The 16,491-nt window shown below is 40.1% G+C and overlaps 1 protein-coding gene across 2 annotated transcripts in view; it reads right to left on the minus strand.

Annotated features, from left to right (window-relative positions):
- GABRG3 (gamma-aminobutyric acid type A receptor subunit gamma3) overlaps window positions 1-16,491 on the minus strand; it is a 764,363-nt gene that overhangs the window by 680,813 nt on the left and 67,059 nt on the right. For both annotated transcript variants that reach the window (XM_027571971.1, XM_027571970.1), the window contains exon 3: window positions 12,521-12,588. In XM_027571971.1, coding sequence (XP_027427772.1) covers window positions 12,521-12,588 — 68 coding nt within the window. The remainder of the gene's footprint in view (window positions 1-12,520; window positions 12,589-16,491) is intronic.

Consider the following 16,491-nt stretch of genomic DNA (forward strand, 5'->3'; position numbering starts at 1 on the left):
GTTCAGCATGCCTAACGTATCATGTTTCTGGGACTGCAGTGGGTAGTGAGGCTGAAAGAGGCTAGAGGCAAACTGTACAAGACCCATGGTGCTGGCTGGGGAGCCTTTATTCCACAGACACCTGGGACCCGCACAAGGTGTTCCAACAGAGGAGCAGTGAACTGAGTTCCACCTCCAGGAAGACAGCTTGGGGCACCTGTGTGAAGGTGACATGGGAGAGAAAGAATACTGTACACAGGAAAGCCAGTCAGGAAACTGAAGTAGCCCAGAGAAAACAGGTGGGAGCCTGAAGAGAGAGCAGAAGAGATCAAAGATACAATCAAAGAAAATAGTTCCTGGAGCAAAGTTCGAGGGAGCAGAAGGAGAGCCGTGAATGGGGGAGGGAAAAGGACAGGAGGTGGCTAAGGGAGCCCATGAAGCGCTCCTGCCATGGCTAGCCTGGACGGGAGGAAAATGAGCTGGGACAAAAGAGGACAGACAACTGCTGCTGGAGCCTGGATCTGTGTCGGGGTGTGTGAGTGGCTGACAGCCCGCAAGCAAACAAGGTGTTCTCTGTTGTCATGTGCAGTCCTAGAAACACAGGGGGAAAGCATGGCATCTTCTCCAAAGGTCAGCCTCTCTTGCTCATCCCCTTATTCTTCACAAATGAGGAAGAGAACATATGCACACATTTTCCTCTTTCTCTGGACATTTCCTGCTCCCTTTGCACCAGTGATCTGCCCTTGGGAGGGCCAAGCTCCAAGCACTCCTGACTATCCACACTGCACTGCTCACACCCCCCACACCCTGATTGATACTGGGGAGAGCATGGCAGTCGCTCCAAAGTGGGAAAGTTATCAACAGGTTTCATGAAGCTTCTACTGTCCAGGCCATTCTGTTAGCCTCACCGCACAGGAAATGTCTGGGCCTGGGGAGTGGTAAGGCCTGGGTCTAGAATGTCACAACTGAGTGAAGCCCTGAGCACAGTGCTATGTTATTCATAATATTCCAGGTGGTTTCTACAAACTTCAGGAAATTCCTGACTGCACAATGTAAGTTACTTCCATTGTAGCTGATTTGAAATGATGTTTGTGGTTATTTTTATGAAACAAAAATTATCAGAACATCAGATGCTTTAGTGGGGAAATAACCCCTAGTCATAGCATTGTGACTTTCAGGAAAATGGTATTTGACTGACATGGTTTCGAATTGCAGCATTTTTTCCAAGAATCCAAATCATTCTAGTAGTTTAAACTGACTGAGTAGTACCTGGAGAGAGCCACAGGCGAACGCATTTCTTCCCATTTTCCCAACACAGGTGTTGTTGATTCTCTCCTTCCAATTGGGTCAGTGAGGCTCGGCATACACATACCCACCTAACATAGACCCATACATGACCAGCATCACGGCAGGTACTGTAAGAGGCACAAGGATGAGCAAGCAGCCTACAACTCAGGGCCTCTTAAACCTAGATTCAAAGGATAAAGGTGTGACTTCCAGTCAACACCAGTATTTAGTGTTCTGTGCCTGACATCATGCAGATGCTAGGGTTTGTTAGTGAACTAGATGCTAAAGGTCTTGGCTCCAGAATGCACATCCCTAAATATTACCCCCACAATTCTGTTCTCAGAGTGCTTCATTCATTCTATCATTCATCCACACCACCCCACCCACCGAATGCAAGTTTTCTCTGAGTCCTGCATCTGTGCTAGTCAGGGGATGACAGACACACAAATCCATGCTCTGGGGGACTTCTGAGTCTCATGGGAAAGAGAGATGTAAAAATAAGTGGTTATCACTTATGTGGAGGTGTCCTGGCCACAGCAATGATACGGGTGCCATAATATATGATGTTCATGTTGACCTTGGGATTCACAACCCCTGCAGATCTCACTCCAAGTGTGAAATGGGGCACACTGGCCATGAGGGGCTGACACCAGTGGGTGCCATCCTGGCGAGGTGGGGTGGGGGGTGGACTGCGATTCTCCCTTCTGTATAATCCCTCACAGCCATGGGTCATGTCCAGTGACCCACCCTGACACCCTCCTTGCCCACTTAGGAAGTCTCATTGCTGGTGAGCTGAAGAATGGTCACAGCTCCCAGCTATGGCTCTTGCAGAACCAGTGAACAGCTTTGTTTCTCAGAATGGGAGATTCAGGAAGCACCATTCACACCTCTAGAACCAGCCTTGCCTTCAAGTCCTCCTTCTACTTATTCTCTGTGGGTGGGTCTTGTGCTCTTCATTATTAAGTGGAACAATAATTCTTACTTCCTAGGACTGTCCCAGACCAGTAATATAATATGAAATACAACCTGGCTAGGGGAGTAGCTATACAAAGAGGGAAGCTACGCCTGCTTCCACTGACCTGTCAGTCATCCCTGTTTGTGATGCTGAGTCCTGAGAAAGGGGTAATGTAGTGGGGGAACTACAGCCTCCTTGAAGCAGCAAGTCAGTGTCACATGGAAAGTGACAACCTCTTATAAATGACCAGAACCTGAAAAATATGGGATGGGCCCTGTCTTACCCTGCTAGGGCTGCCACAATAAAGTACCACAACCTGGGTGGCTCAAACAACAGAATGGGGCATCTCACAGTTCTGGAGGGTGGAAGCCCAAGATCAAGGTGGCATTGGGGTCAATTCCTTCAGAGGCCTGTGAAGGAGACCTTATTCCTGGCCTTTCTCCTAGCTGCTGGGGGCTTGCTGGCCATCTTTGGCATTCCTTGGCTTATAGATCACTACCCTCATCTTCACATGGTGTTCTCCTTATGTGCATGCCTGTGTCCAAATTTTCTTTTTATAAGAACACTAGTCTTGTTGGATTAGGGCCCACCCTACTTCAGTAACTAGTTACACTTACAATGACTCTATTTCCAAATAAGGTCACATTCTGATGTACTTGGGGAAAAGACTTCAATAATGAATTTCAGTAGGGGGGACCTGACGGGGGAGATACAATTAGGCCATCACAGGCCTCATTAACAAGATTTGTAGATGCTATATGCTGCCTCCAGGGAACTGGGTGACAAGGGTAAAGCTGGCCTTTCAACCCTTTGCATAGTCAGGGTACAGCACTAGTAGTTCTGAAAGATAAGCTACATAATTTACCTGTTTAGTAACTTCCATAGGTTTCCTCCTGAACCTAGAATAAGGTCCAAACACCTTACTGTGTTCTACAAAGCCCCCACTGTGATCTGGCATCAATAAGCAAGCATATCTAGCTCTCTCCACTCTCATAAAAGGAAACCTTGAGTGTGTGGTCACATCCGTGTGTTTAACTTCTTTGTGGATCTGCCCACAAATTGAAGCCATAGTGCTTGTGTTTGTTCAATGTTTTATGCTATAGGAATTGAACTTGCGTAAACACTGTGGCCTTTTGCAGTTTATTACACAAACATTGTGTCCCATTACCTGTCTCAGCATCTGGCACATAGTGGGTGCTCAGTAATATTTATTGGATTAACGAACTCTGTTAGACTGTGAGTCACCCTGACTTCTGCCATTCTTTAATACCTACATGAGGCCAATCATCATGTCTCGGAATTTACATTTCTCAGGTCCACACTCACCTCTATATCCTACCACCACTATTCAGGTTCAGGACTCATATTTCTCACCCTAGACTTGCATAGCAATCCTCAGAGATCTCCCTAACTCAGTCTTGTTAGCCCCTACTGTCATCCTCCACAATCCTACAGGAAGGACTTCTCTGAAAGATACATGTGACCAACCACCTTAGGAGCCAATAATTGTACCCTGCCATCTGTAGCAACACCTCAGCACAACACGCCTGTCCTTCTGATCCTGCCACAGGTGCAAAATAAGGCCACAACAAACTGAGTGCTATTTCCTGCCTCTAGGCAAGCTGGACCTGTGTGAAGACTTGTGGGCACTTAATCAAGGTAAGATGCAAGAGCTTCTTCAGATTCTTTAATAATGAGTCCCAATTCAATGGCCCACCCTTTCAGAAAATGGTTTTTATATACAACAAAAAGAAGATGCTCTTTTCAGAGGTACATCATGGAGCCCATATTGTGAAGAAGGACAGATATTAATTATGAAATATGCAACAGAAATGGAAAAGTTCAAGAGAAAAAAATAAGAAACTACTCATACATTTAAAGGAGTTTGTATGCAAGATCACCACTAACAAAGGACAGATGTTTTATTATCATTACAGATATTTCACTGTTCTTAAGTCACTGAAAAATTCACATACATTCACACAATGCACATGAATGCCCCATCCTACCAGGTAATATCTCTAATAACATTTTGTATAAAATGGTAAAAAGTTCCAAGACACAAGAGGACAAAGAAATAAGACATATGGTATAAACTTAAAATGCAGATTTTACATTTAAGATGTGCCTGTTAGGATAGCTCACACTGATTTCCTTTTTACTTCAAAGGGTGAGTGATTGTTCTGCCATCTTTCAGATGGACAGCCTTTGAGATGGAACATGAGGATTCTAAGCTTTAGCTCCATTAGCCATAGCTTGGGTGATGATATTAATATCCTTCATAGGTTTATTGTCAGGATTAATTTCTTGCAATGTGGAAGTACTGGAAAAGTGTTAGCTAATATTGCTAAAGAGAAGTTAGTCTATTAACTAATAAAATTGTAACCTAATGACATGGCAAAGTGTATGGTGTGAAGGATGTATGTTTTCACACATAAAGATATACTAATGGGTATGTATGTGGAGAAACAGAGGGTGAAAATGATTTTTGTCCTTTTATTCATTTGACACATACTTATCAGGGCATCTGGACTAAATACTAGGGGAACCAAAAAGAGATGTGGGTGTTGGCTTCAGGACTCACAGTCAAGTGGGCACCTGCTACAGAATGAGGCTTGCTGGATCTCAGGTTGAAAAAGTCTTTATTTATTTATTTATCTATTTATTTTTAATTATTACATTCAATTAGCCAGCATATCGTACATCATTGCTTTTTGATGTAGTGTTCAATGATTCATTAGTTCCGTATAACACCCAGTGCTCATCACTACATGTGCCCTCCTTAAGATCCATCACCCGGTAACCCCATCCTCCCCAACCCCCTCCCTTCTATATCCCCCAATTTGGTTCCCAGATTCCAGAGTCTCTCATGATTTGTCTCCCTCTCTGATTTCTGCCCATTGAGTTTTCCCTCACTTTCCCTGTGGTCCTCTGCACTATTCCTTATGTTCCACATATGAGTGAAACCATATGATAATTGTCTTTCTCTGCTTGACTTACTTCACTTAGCATAATCCCCTCCAGTTCCATCCATGTCGATACAAATGGTGGGTATTCATTCTTTCTCATGGCTGAGTAATATTCCTTTGTATATATAGTATATACAAGAGGCTAAGATTTCAGAGAAGATAAATGATGGGGAAGTGAGCCATACAACACTCATTTGCCCTCAATACATTTACTGATTAGACCTCATAGAAAAGTTAAAAAGCAGTCATAAAAACAGCTTAAAAAGAAGAGCAGAATTGTCAGCTATTTTCTTATGCCAAAAATATAAAAACTAGAGTTTAGAATCTTTTTGGGGGGGCCCTGGGAAGCATCCCAGGACCTCAATTGGGACCCCTGGGGAGCTATGCCCTGGAGTAGGAGAGAAACAGAGCCCAACTGTGCCTTGGTAAGACTGAAGACCAGACCACACCAGCTGTGATGTCCAGACATGAGAGGGAACATCACCTGAAGCCTCCACAAGTTTCTGCACATAATCAAAATTATCAGGCACACCAGGAAAATGGGGCCAATTAACAAAACAGGCAATAAAACTGGTGCCATGGATAGCCAGATCCTGCAGCTATCAGCCACATTTAATGATTAATGTGTTCAAGGAAACAGATTGCAAGATGGAGAATTTCACCAGAGAACTAACTTAGAAACAACCAAATTAAAATTTTAGAGTTGAAATTAAGAACTCAACAAATGGCTTTCAGAGATAACTGGACACTGATGAGGAGTGACGATTTGCTGAAAGGTAGGCTGGAAGCTTTTCCACTGACGGAAGCATGGACCAAAGGGATGTCAAAAAGGCCACAAGCATACGGGACAAGTGGAATGTGGGGGAAACATTTAACATGCATATGATTGGAGTATTAGAGAGTGAAGAGGGAGAAAGAATGGTGCAGAAACCAGATTTTAAGAAATAATAGCCAAGATTTTTAAAAAAACTGATGAAAGGTATCAAAGTACAGATGCAAAACTGCTATGAATTGTGAGCAGGATAAATGCAAAGAAAACCAAAACAAGGGCGCCTCCAGGGCACTGCATCCTTCCCTTCCTTTGGACTTTCCTGAGCTTAGATGCCTTCAGAAAAGTTTTATGAAGCAATGGGCAACCTGTAGTAATAACAGATCTTTCTGTAATGGAATTTACCTTCCTCCCTTCTGGGCTTCCATGATTCCACGTGATCACCTGACTTCACCTCTTAAAACTTCAGCCAACAGCAAGAGGAGGTGGGATGAGGTTCACAGACGTCACAACAAGCTTTACAAGCCCACATTCCCCACCTTCCCCTCCTGGCTGCATGTCCTCCCACAAGTTTTATAATTTTAGGCATGGAGCATATTCTGGTGATGTGTGACCTGTCCTCAAGACCTGTACAGAGGCCCCCTTCATTTCTAGGTAACACGTCATCACAACCAGCTAGTATAGTCACATCACATTGACTCAATCACTATGTGTCTTGGATTTCCTCAGATGACTCAGTACCAGTTCTCTTAAAAATAAAGGCAAAAAATAAAAGCCAGGCTGAGAGAGCTACATTCTCTAGGATTCCAACTGTATGACTTTCTGGAAAAGGCAACTGATGGAGACAGTAAAAAGATCGGTAGTTGCTGGAGGTTACAGCATAGGGATGAGCAGGTAGAGCACAGAGGATTGATAGTGCAGTGAAAATATTTTTATGTGATACAACAATGGTGGATACATGTCATCACACATTGGTGAAAACCCATAGAACGTACAACACCAAAAGTGAACCTTAATAAAAACTACAGACTTCAGCTAATAATAATATATCAATATTCTTTCATCAATTGTAACAAATGTACCATACTAATGAGATGTTAATGATAGGAAAAGGGGCGTGTGTGTGTGTGTGTGTGTGTGTGTGTGTGTGTGTGTGTGTGTGTAGGCCCATATGGGAACTCTCTGTGATTTCTGCCCAATTTTTGTAAATTTAAAATTATGCTACATTATGTGAGTCAGAGAATGACAAATACTGTATGATATTCTTATATGTGGAATCTAAAGAAACAGAAATCATAGAAACAGTAGAATCGTGGCTGTCAGGGGCTGGGAGTGGGGGAAATGGAGAGATGTTGCTCAAATGGTACAAACCTGCAGCATCAAGATGAGTAAGTTCTGGGAATCTAACATACAGCATGCTGAGTATAGTTAATAATATTGTATTATATTATATACTTGAAAGTTGCTTAGATCTTAAGAGTTCTCATCACAAAAAAGGGGGAGTAACTATGTGGGGTAATAGAGGTGTTAACTAACCTTATTGTGGTAATCATTTTGCAGTGTACATATATCCGATTGCCAAGCTGTAAACCATAAACTTATACACTGTTTTATGTCAATTGTATCTCAACAAAGCTGAGAAAATATTTTTAAAGCTGCTCTAAAAAAATAAAGTCTATTATTTTTTTTTAAAAAAGGAAAACAATTCTAACATTACACTCACTCTGAGCCTTTATCATCTCAACTTCCAAATTAAAGCTGAAACTCCGTAAGTGCTGCAGCTGTATTTTGATATTGACTACAGAAGTGCAGTTGGTCATAGTTGGAACCATTGCTCCGGGATCTCCATCTTCAAGAGCTTCACATACTCATTACAAACACAGTACGTGGAAAAGAGCAGTATCTTCTCTACCATGACCTTGTGAAGATCAAAGGAGATGAGGTCGATACCACAGAATAGGTATCAAAGCATTAGTTTTCTTTTTTCCTTTCCTAAAATGTTGCTTATGGTGATCACTCTCAAAAATAAATGTGCAAGCTCTCCTGATCTTCAGATTCCCAGTCTTGAAATAAATGATGCACAATTTCTATTAAGAATTGTGCACATTTAGGGGCACCTGGGTGACTCAGTCAGTTAAGCATCTGCCTTCAGCTCAGGTCATGATCCCAGGGTCCTGGGATCAAGTTCCGCATAGGGCTCCCTGCTCAGCAGGGTGTCTGCTTCTCCCTCTCCGTCTGCCACTCCCCACCCCCCTTGTGCTCTCTCTCTTGCTCTCTCTCAAATAAATAAATTTTTTAATTAAAAAATTGTGCACATTTAGATATCCTGTAGTGACAAAGACAGAGAATGTGATTAAAGATTGTAAAAAAAGATTCTCCTCAACATGTGTGAACCATTTCTAATCTTCTCAATAACTAGAAAAATCATAAACAACTCCAGGATAAACAAGACAATGAGAATCAGTCTATTAAACAACAGACTGAAATGCAACTTCATTTTTATTTAGCGGAGAGAATATCTGAAACTAAATCTTAAGTATTAATAGTATCAATAGAAGAAACAGAAAAGTGGGAGGGAAGAGAGGAAAAAGGAGTAGAAATAATTGTTTTCTCTCTTTCCTTGGTTGTTAAATGAATATTTGGTGGGAGGAAGCCATAATTTTATCAGGCTTTAGCATCACAGTCAAAACCCCAATAAAAATGTATATGTTAAATCCCACATACATCTCTAAATTGTACTTTTTTTCCCCATAATAGATTATTTAATTTGATTGCTTTGGTCTCTCTCATATTCTTCTTTTTATTATTATTGCTGACCCAATTCCCAATACCCACTTACACCATCAACTCTCTACTTTTAAATTGCTTCTACTTCTCATGAGGTCCACTTTGAGGCACTTTACATTTTTTGAAACCACATTATTTGGTGTTACAGAGTGGATGTATGTGATGATTTCAGCAATGTGAGAAGAACCCCTTTATCCTTTTGACTTCCAAGCAGAATTTCGAAGTTTGGACGTTTTCAAGTTTGGAGCACAAAGGTTAGAAATACTCATCCTTCAAGAAGCAACTGACAAACAGGGTTTTTAGGGCAGTAAAACTATTCTGTATGATCCTATAATGGTGGACACATCCTCACACATTTGTCCAAATCCACCGATGTACACCACCAAGAGTGAACCCTGATGTAAACTAGGATATTTGACTGATAAAGAAGTCAATATATAGGTTCACCGATTGTAACAAATGTACCACTCTGGTTGAGGGGAGGTGGTGTTCATATGGGGTAAGGCTGCGCATGTGTGAAGACAGGGGTTATATGGAAAAATCTCTGTACCTTCCTCTAAATTTTGCTGTGAACCTAAAACTGCTCTAAAAAAATAAGTCTTTTTAAAAAATAAATATATAAATTTTAAAAAAAGCAATTCAGAAGCTTTCGATTCATGAGCCTCTTGAAACACCCCTCAGGGCTATGGAATAATCCCCTTTGGGGACACTTGGCATTGAATCTATCTTTGCTCTGGCCCCCTATGTAGCATGATGGTTTGTTTATGAATCTGGACTTGCTCCTCCCACTCATCTTTGTCTTAACCTGCACCCAGCACCATGCATGACACACAGTAGTCGTATGTCAAATGTTTACTGAATGAACAAAGATGGAAATAGAGAAATTCACCCCAGAAACATAGGAATTGAATATCTAAATGTACCTGTGTATACCTAGATTGATCAATTGATCTATCTATAAAACAAGCCTTTGCCTATCTATCTATCTATCAAAACTTTGCCTACCCTTTATGCTTTGCTTAGCTGACGTATGTTAGTAGTACATTAATATTCCTCTTGGAAGCAGACAGGGGGACAGCTTAGACAACTCTGGTTCTGCTGAGAACGGTCTATAAACATGTCACTATTTCCAGAGCAATGCATTTCCTATTGTTCAGCTTGCCCACTGTTGTCTAGATACTTGCTTCACTTTCATCAATAAAAGGCAACCAACATTTATTGGCCTCCCCTTTCACTGCAGTAGATAACGCCTAGAAAGAAAGAAAAACTGAACCAAATGAATTTTCAAGATATTCAAGCTATTTTTTCAAATGGGAGGTTAACTGGAAAAGCTTTCTACTCAATCTCACTTATTAAAAATCTAACAGCAGTATTTTGGTGTGTCTGCCACAGAACATATATGGTTTTGATGCTCATGTATTTTTCTCAGGTCTTACAACATCTCAGACCATTTAAGATCATTCATCCCCTCTTGATGAAGGGATCAGAGTAAATTATTTTAAATAATGATGTTCTTTTTTTATGATTATGTTATGTTAATCACCATACATCACACATTAGTTTTTGATGTAGTGTTCCATGATTCATTGTTTGCGTATAACACCCAGAACTTGCCCTCTTTAATACCCATCATCAGGCTAACCCATCCTCCCACCCCCTCCCCTCTAGAACCCTCAGTTTGTTTTTCAGAGTCCATCGTCTCTCATGGTTCATCTCCCCCTCGGATCTCCCCCCCCTTCATTCTTTCCCTCCTGCTATCTTCTTTTTTTTTCACTGTCAGTTCTATGCCATGTAATTGCGCGTGCTCTCTCTTCCCTGGAGGAAGGGGTCTGAATAGAGATCTTTGCTAGATACAAACCAATTTCACAAAATTTGACCCATACATATCTTAGATGGAAGTGGGTCTGCACACTTCCAAATGCCAAGGTCTGCCCAAGGATGAAGCCCAACTCTTCATAAAGGCTTCAGGGCCTCAGTCCCAGGCAGGTCCAAAGTGCTGTCTAGCCACACCCCATTCCCTTGGCTTTTCAAACAACACACTAGTCCCCCCCCATTCCTTCCATCAGGTCACACACCTGTGTTCCTGACTGCTACTGAGGACTTCCCCATGCTGTCCCACTTGGCAAACACCTGCCTATTGATCAAGTTTCAGATTGAGACCTCATCAGAGAAATCTACTCCAAATGTTACCAGCTTTCCCAAGAGGGGGCTTGCCCATTAGCAGAGTCCTTATCACTCCGTGGGTGACTATCACTTACTTAGCCTCCTCCTGTGAAGCCTATGACTTCCAGGCAGAAATTTCTATCAATTCCAATAGCAAAGCTTAATCCTGGGCACTGAGTAGGTATCAAAGCTACAGGAGTTCATGAAATTCCCTAAGATATATAAATGCAAGCACCTGTTTCTAAAATAATTTTGTAACTATATCTCTGTGGAGGCACTTCTTTTTTAGTGTTAGATATAAATTAATGTTAGACATAGGGTGATGAATAATGTGGAACTGATGTAAGAAAATAAAACTCCAGAATAAGAAACAAATGAACTAAGAAGTGGTGATAGTCTTTACGCGGTCAACTGAAAAATTATATAGCAAGGAAAGGGAATATTACATTTACAATTTACATTTTACAATCAGCAACACATAGGCTGTGTGAACTGAATTCTCTTTTATTCATTTCACTTCTTTGCCAGTGCCACATCCCCAATTTATGGATAACATGTTTTTTTTTATGTGAGTCACCCATAAATATAATTTTACCCCTACATAGAAAATTTTATATCATCAGAGAAAAGATAAACACTTTTAATATCTGGCAATGAAAAGAACTGATTTTGCTACTAATTCTGGAGAGATTATTTCTATCTACAGAACATTGCAATGAAAAGACAACATCTAAGTCAGCATTTTGGCAATTCCCCACCCTCAGCCTCACCTCCCCCAAATCCAGGAGCCAGTGTGCAGCAGTAAAATACAAAGAAGCCCCCCAGCATACAAGAGTTTCTGCCATCACTGGGTCCACAAATGCCAATGTGTGCTCTTGGAACCCTGCATACGCCTCTCAGGGAGCCACATCACGGCCTGCAACACCTCATGGGACACTTTTATGCTAATGTATTCCAGCATTCCAACACTTTCTTCATAGCTAAGCACTTTTTACAGGGAAGGCCTTCTTTCACACTGCAGTTACTTCTGGAGCTCATTTTGCTTCTAAATCTGTGAAAATACCCTACTCAGGAAAATCATATACTTGATGCCATACTTTCTCCTGCCAAAAATAAATAAACAAATAAAAATAAGGCAGTTTATTTACCCCCCGAGTTCAAACTGAAGAGCAAAGTATAAACTGGGTAATCTCAGATCCTTTCCTAAGAAACACTAAAAGGCAGCTCTTTGGGGTCTTGAAAAACCGAACCAAAAGTTAAAAAGCTGTCATTTATATTTATCCTTAATATTAATGAAATCAGATATAGCCAATGATTGCCTAATTGCAAATAATCTTATCCGAAAATCTATGTGCATTAAATATGTGTGTGGAGAAGGTTTGGATGAGATGCCTTTTAAACACTAGAGCCATGTCTCACTACTAGGGTCACAAACTCCACTCCTTGATTTTTTAAAATCATTTTCAATATTTAAACTACCAATCGCTGCTATAGATTTAAGAAGTCCATTGTGAGTTTAAGCCTGCATGATAAATCTTGAACAGAAACTCATGACAAGAATGTAAGTAAGAACTGATATAAAGGTCTTCAAATCAGAAAAGAGCTTCTTACCATGTTTATTGATGAAACAGGACCAATGCTGTTAACATAGATGTCAACGTCAATTACAGTCGGTTTTACTGTGGAGAAAAATACACGTGTGTTAACACCTTGTGCCAGAGAGACTGAGGAAAGCAGTATTCAACTTCCTTTGACTCATGCACTGACACCTCATGGGTATGTGGAAAAGTGGTGGATTTTTTTTTTTTTTTTTGGATTTGCCTTGTAGTTGCAATTCAAACCCTGCCTCTCTTCCTTTTTTAAAATTCTCAAAGGATTAGAGATTCTTACTGGTATTTAACAAATTCTTGGAAAACAGGACATTTATACATTGCAAGTTGCCAGGAATAGATGACTGTAAAGATATCCTGCAATATTTGTTAAGCTGATTATATGGCAAAGAAAATATAAGACAATAAATGTTAAATGGTAAAAGACACTGCATAATCAACTTAATGTCAACGTTTTCTATAAAGCCAAATCCCCAGTGAGTAATATCAGATACAGCTCCAGTCCCTTATCCATCACCCGACTTCTTAATTGTTCTAAAGCAACGTGACTCAAAGCAAAGATTGGAGAGTGTATGCATCAGAGAAGAATAAGGAATACTGATTATTGTTATTGGAAAACCTAAAGACACATACACGTATCACAGATTTAAAATCCTATAGTTAAAAAATAAATAACACTTTTGTAAGTCAAGGAATTACAATTTCAACTACGAGGGCATAGAATGTATAGATGAGAGATTGTAATCCAACATTGTGCATCAGAGGTAAAATTGGCTCATTTCCCCTTAAAGAAAACCAATAATGAGATTGCAGAGCCGGCCAACCTCTGAGTCAGGGGTTCATGCCCTCTGAAAAGAAGGAGGTTCTCTTCTTTGAACTTAGCAACTGATAAAGTGAATCACAGCACCAATTTCAGAATATTTCTTCCCCAGAGGAAAAGGAGAAAGACTCTGAACCTTTGCATATAAAACAAATCATTTCAGATACAAGAGTGTTTGTATCTGCAATTATTTCGATAAGCTTCCCTCAGTTTTGCTAAATAACCAATCATTCACAAATGGACTTCCACACTCTACTTTCCGAACTATGAGGGGTACTTCTGAGCTCACAATCTCATTAAATTGCATACCCAGCAGTCTGTTGCCTGAGCCACATTTTCCAGACCTCCATGAAAATGAAAACAATGATTATGAATTTGAGCCAACCACTCTAACATCTGTCAGGACAACCAAGTCATATTGGCTTCAAAGAGCTGTTGGCATTTTGGAAAACACCCCAACACAATTCTATGTATTATGTATATAGTGCTTACATTTCCTAAAAGGACTGTTCTTCATTTTAGACAGATTTGTTAACTACTATAAATAGTAAGTAGCATCTTTCTTCAACTTCAATGGATTCAGCAAGTTTTCTGTCCCCAGACACCGCAATAACCTTTGGTGATGTCATTCAAAAGCCTGGTTAAGTCAGTCAGTTGAGAACCTACTTTTTTGCAAGAGACTTTTCTGGTTGTTTTATGGTATTAGAGTTTAGGCTTCCAGAGCTCTTACTCTCATTAAATTAAAAAAGACCTACAGACATAAAACCTTAACTTGAAGTGGGAAGTGCCAAATGAGTATTAAGTGCAATAGTGCAATAAAGGTTTTAAGGGATAACGGTTTGGAATAAACACACACACACACACACACACACACACACACGGATGCACACATGTGCACACAAAACCAGGGGAAAATTAACTGTTTTAAGCAAATGCTCTTTTAAGAAGCATCATGCTAAAGTAAAAGGAGCTTTTAAGAAATTGGCTCTGACAGTGACACCCAGGAAAGAGCCTGGCCACAGGTGGCTCATGGTTTATAATTCAAAGACTCAAAATTAGGCCCTGACAAATGATCTTTGACAAGGGAGCCCAGACCATTCAAATGTGAAAAGGACAGTTTCTTCAACAAATAGTGTTGGTTAGACTGGATATCCACATGCAATGGATCAAAGACCGAAAGGTAAAACCAGAAACTACAAAACTCTTAAAAGAAAACATGGGGGAAAACTTCATGACACTAGAGTTGACAATGATTTCTTGGATATGAACACCAAAAGCACAGGCAACAAAAAATAAATAAATATATTAGACTATATCAAAATTAAAAACTTCTGTATATCAGACACAGTCAACAGAGTGGAAAGGCAACCCACAGAATGGGGGAGAACATTTGCAAATCACATATCTGATATGTGGTTAATCCACAACAGAGAAAGAACTCCTGCAACTCAACAATAAATAAGCAAAAAAAAAAAAAACCTGATTTAAAAATGGACAAAGGACTTAGACATTTCTTCAAAGATATACAAATGACCATTAAGCACATGAAAAGATGCTCAACAGCACCAGTCATTAGGGAAGTGCAAATCAAAACCACAATGAGATACCACTTCACCTCCATTATGATACCACTTCATGTCCATGAAAAACAACAAAACAGAAAATAACAAGTGGTGGCAAGGATGTGGAGAAACTGAAACTCTTGCACATGGTAGGAATGTAAAATGATACAGCCACTGTAGAAAACAGTATGGCACTCTTCAAAAAAAATTAAACATATAATTACATGACCCAGTAATTCCACTTCTGGCGATAGACCCAAAGGAATTAAAACCAGACATATATTTGTACACCCATATTCATAGCACCATTATGCACAAAAACCAACAGGTAGAAGCAACCCAGTGCCCATAGAGGGAGAAATGGATAAACCAAATGTAGCATATTTATATGGAATATAGTTCAGATATAAAAAGGATGGAGATTCTGACTGTTTTATATTCTTTTATGTGATGGTTAGTCACATGTAGCTACAAGAGAAAAGGCTCAGAATAACAAAATTTATTATATTCACAAGTCCTAGAGACTGGACATATGACTTGCAGGTCCACATGAGAAAGACACCAGAGTGGTCAGGAGGCAGAAGCCAGGGCAAGGTAGAGGGAGAAGGCACTTATGCCACGATCATAAATGAGGTTTCCATGGGAGAGACACAGCAAGGCAGGATAAACAACTAACATTGGCTAGTTTGAATAATTCCAGTGGTTTCTAGTGGTCCTGGGATGATTAAGGCAGAAGAATATTGCTTCTTGTAGTGTAAGGGCCAAAAAGAGCGACTACAGCTCTGGACTGGTTTGCCTGCATACCAAAGGTATACTCCTTCCTGGCTAGGCCCTTTGCTATCTCTAAGAATTGGCTAGTCCCAGAGGAGCAGTCTGTCCTCAATCAAGAAGTTTTTAAGATATCAAAACATCATAAGATTCAAATTATAAATATGAAATGTAAAATTAAAATATCCATGTGTGTTTATGTATACATATATACAATACAATGACACATGTTACAACATCGATGAACCTTGAGGATATTATAATAAATGAAATACTTCAGTCAAAAAAGACACATACTTTGTAAGTCAACTTCTATGAGGTACTTGGAGTAGTAAAATTCACAGAGAGAGAAAGCAGAATGGTGGTTGCCAAGGGCTGGGAAAGGGAGGAGTGAGGAGTTAGTGTTTAATGGGTGCAGAGTTAAAGCCCTGCAAGATGAAAAGAGTTCTGGAGATGAGTGGTGGGTGGTGATGGTTGCAAACAATGTGAATGCATACAATAGCACTGAACTGTACACTTAAAAGTGGCCAAGATAGTAAATTTTATGTTATGTATATCTTACCACAATAAAAAAAAGATTAAGCTCTGGATAGTTGGTAGAAGGATGAAGAGTTACACAGAGGTAAAGAAGCTAGAAATGGGGAGAGAGGGGGCAGGGGATGTGATTTTCTGAGTGAAAGGAGGCAGATTCAATTGAAAAAAAGTATAAAATAGGGCTGATGATACTGGGTCCCATACGTGTCACACAAAAATATATTCACTTTTCAATTCTTCATTTGAATTCTATCTTACCTATTTGGATGTCATTATTACCTTTAAGTT

This window comes from Zalophus californianus, chromosome 6, assembly GCF_009762305.2.
Source record: "Zalophus californianus isolate mZalCal1 chromosome 6, mZalCal1.pri.v2, whole genome shotgun sequence".
NCBI classification, from domain to species: domain Eukaryota; kingdom Metazoa; phylum Chordata; class Mammalia; order Carnivora; family Otariidae; genus Zalophus; species Zalophus californianus.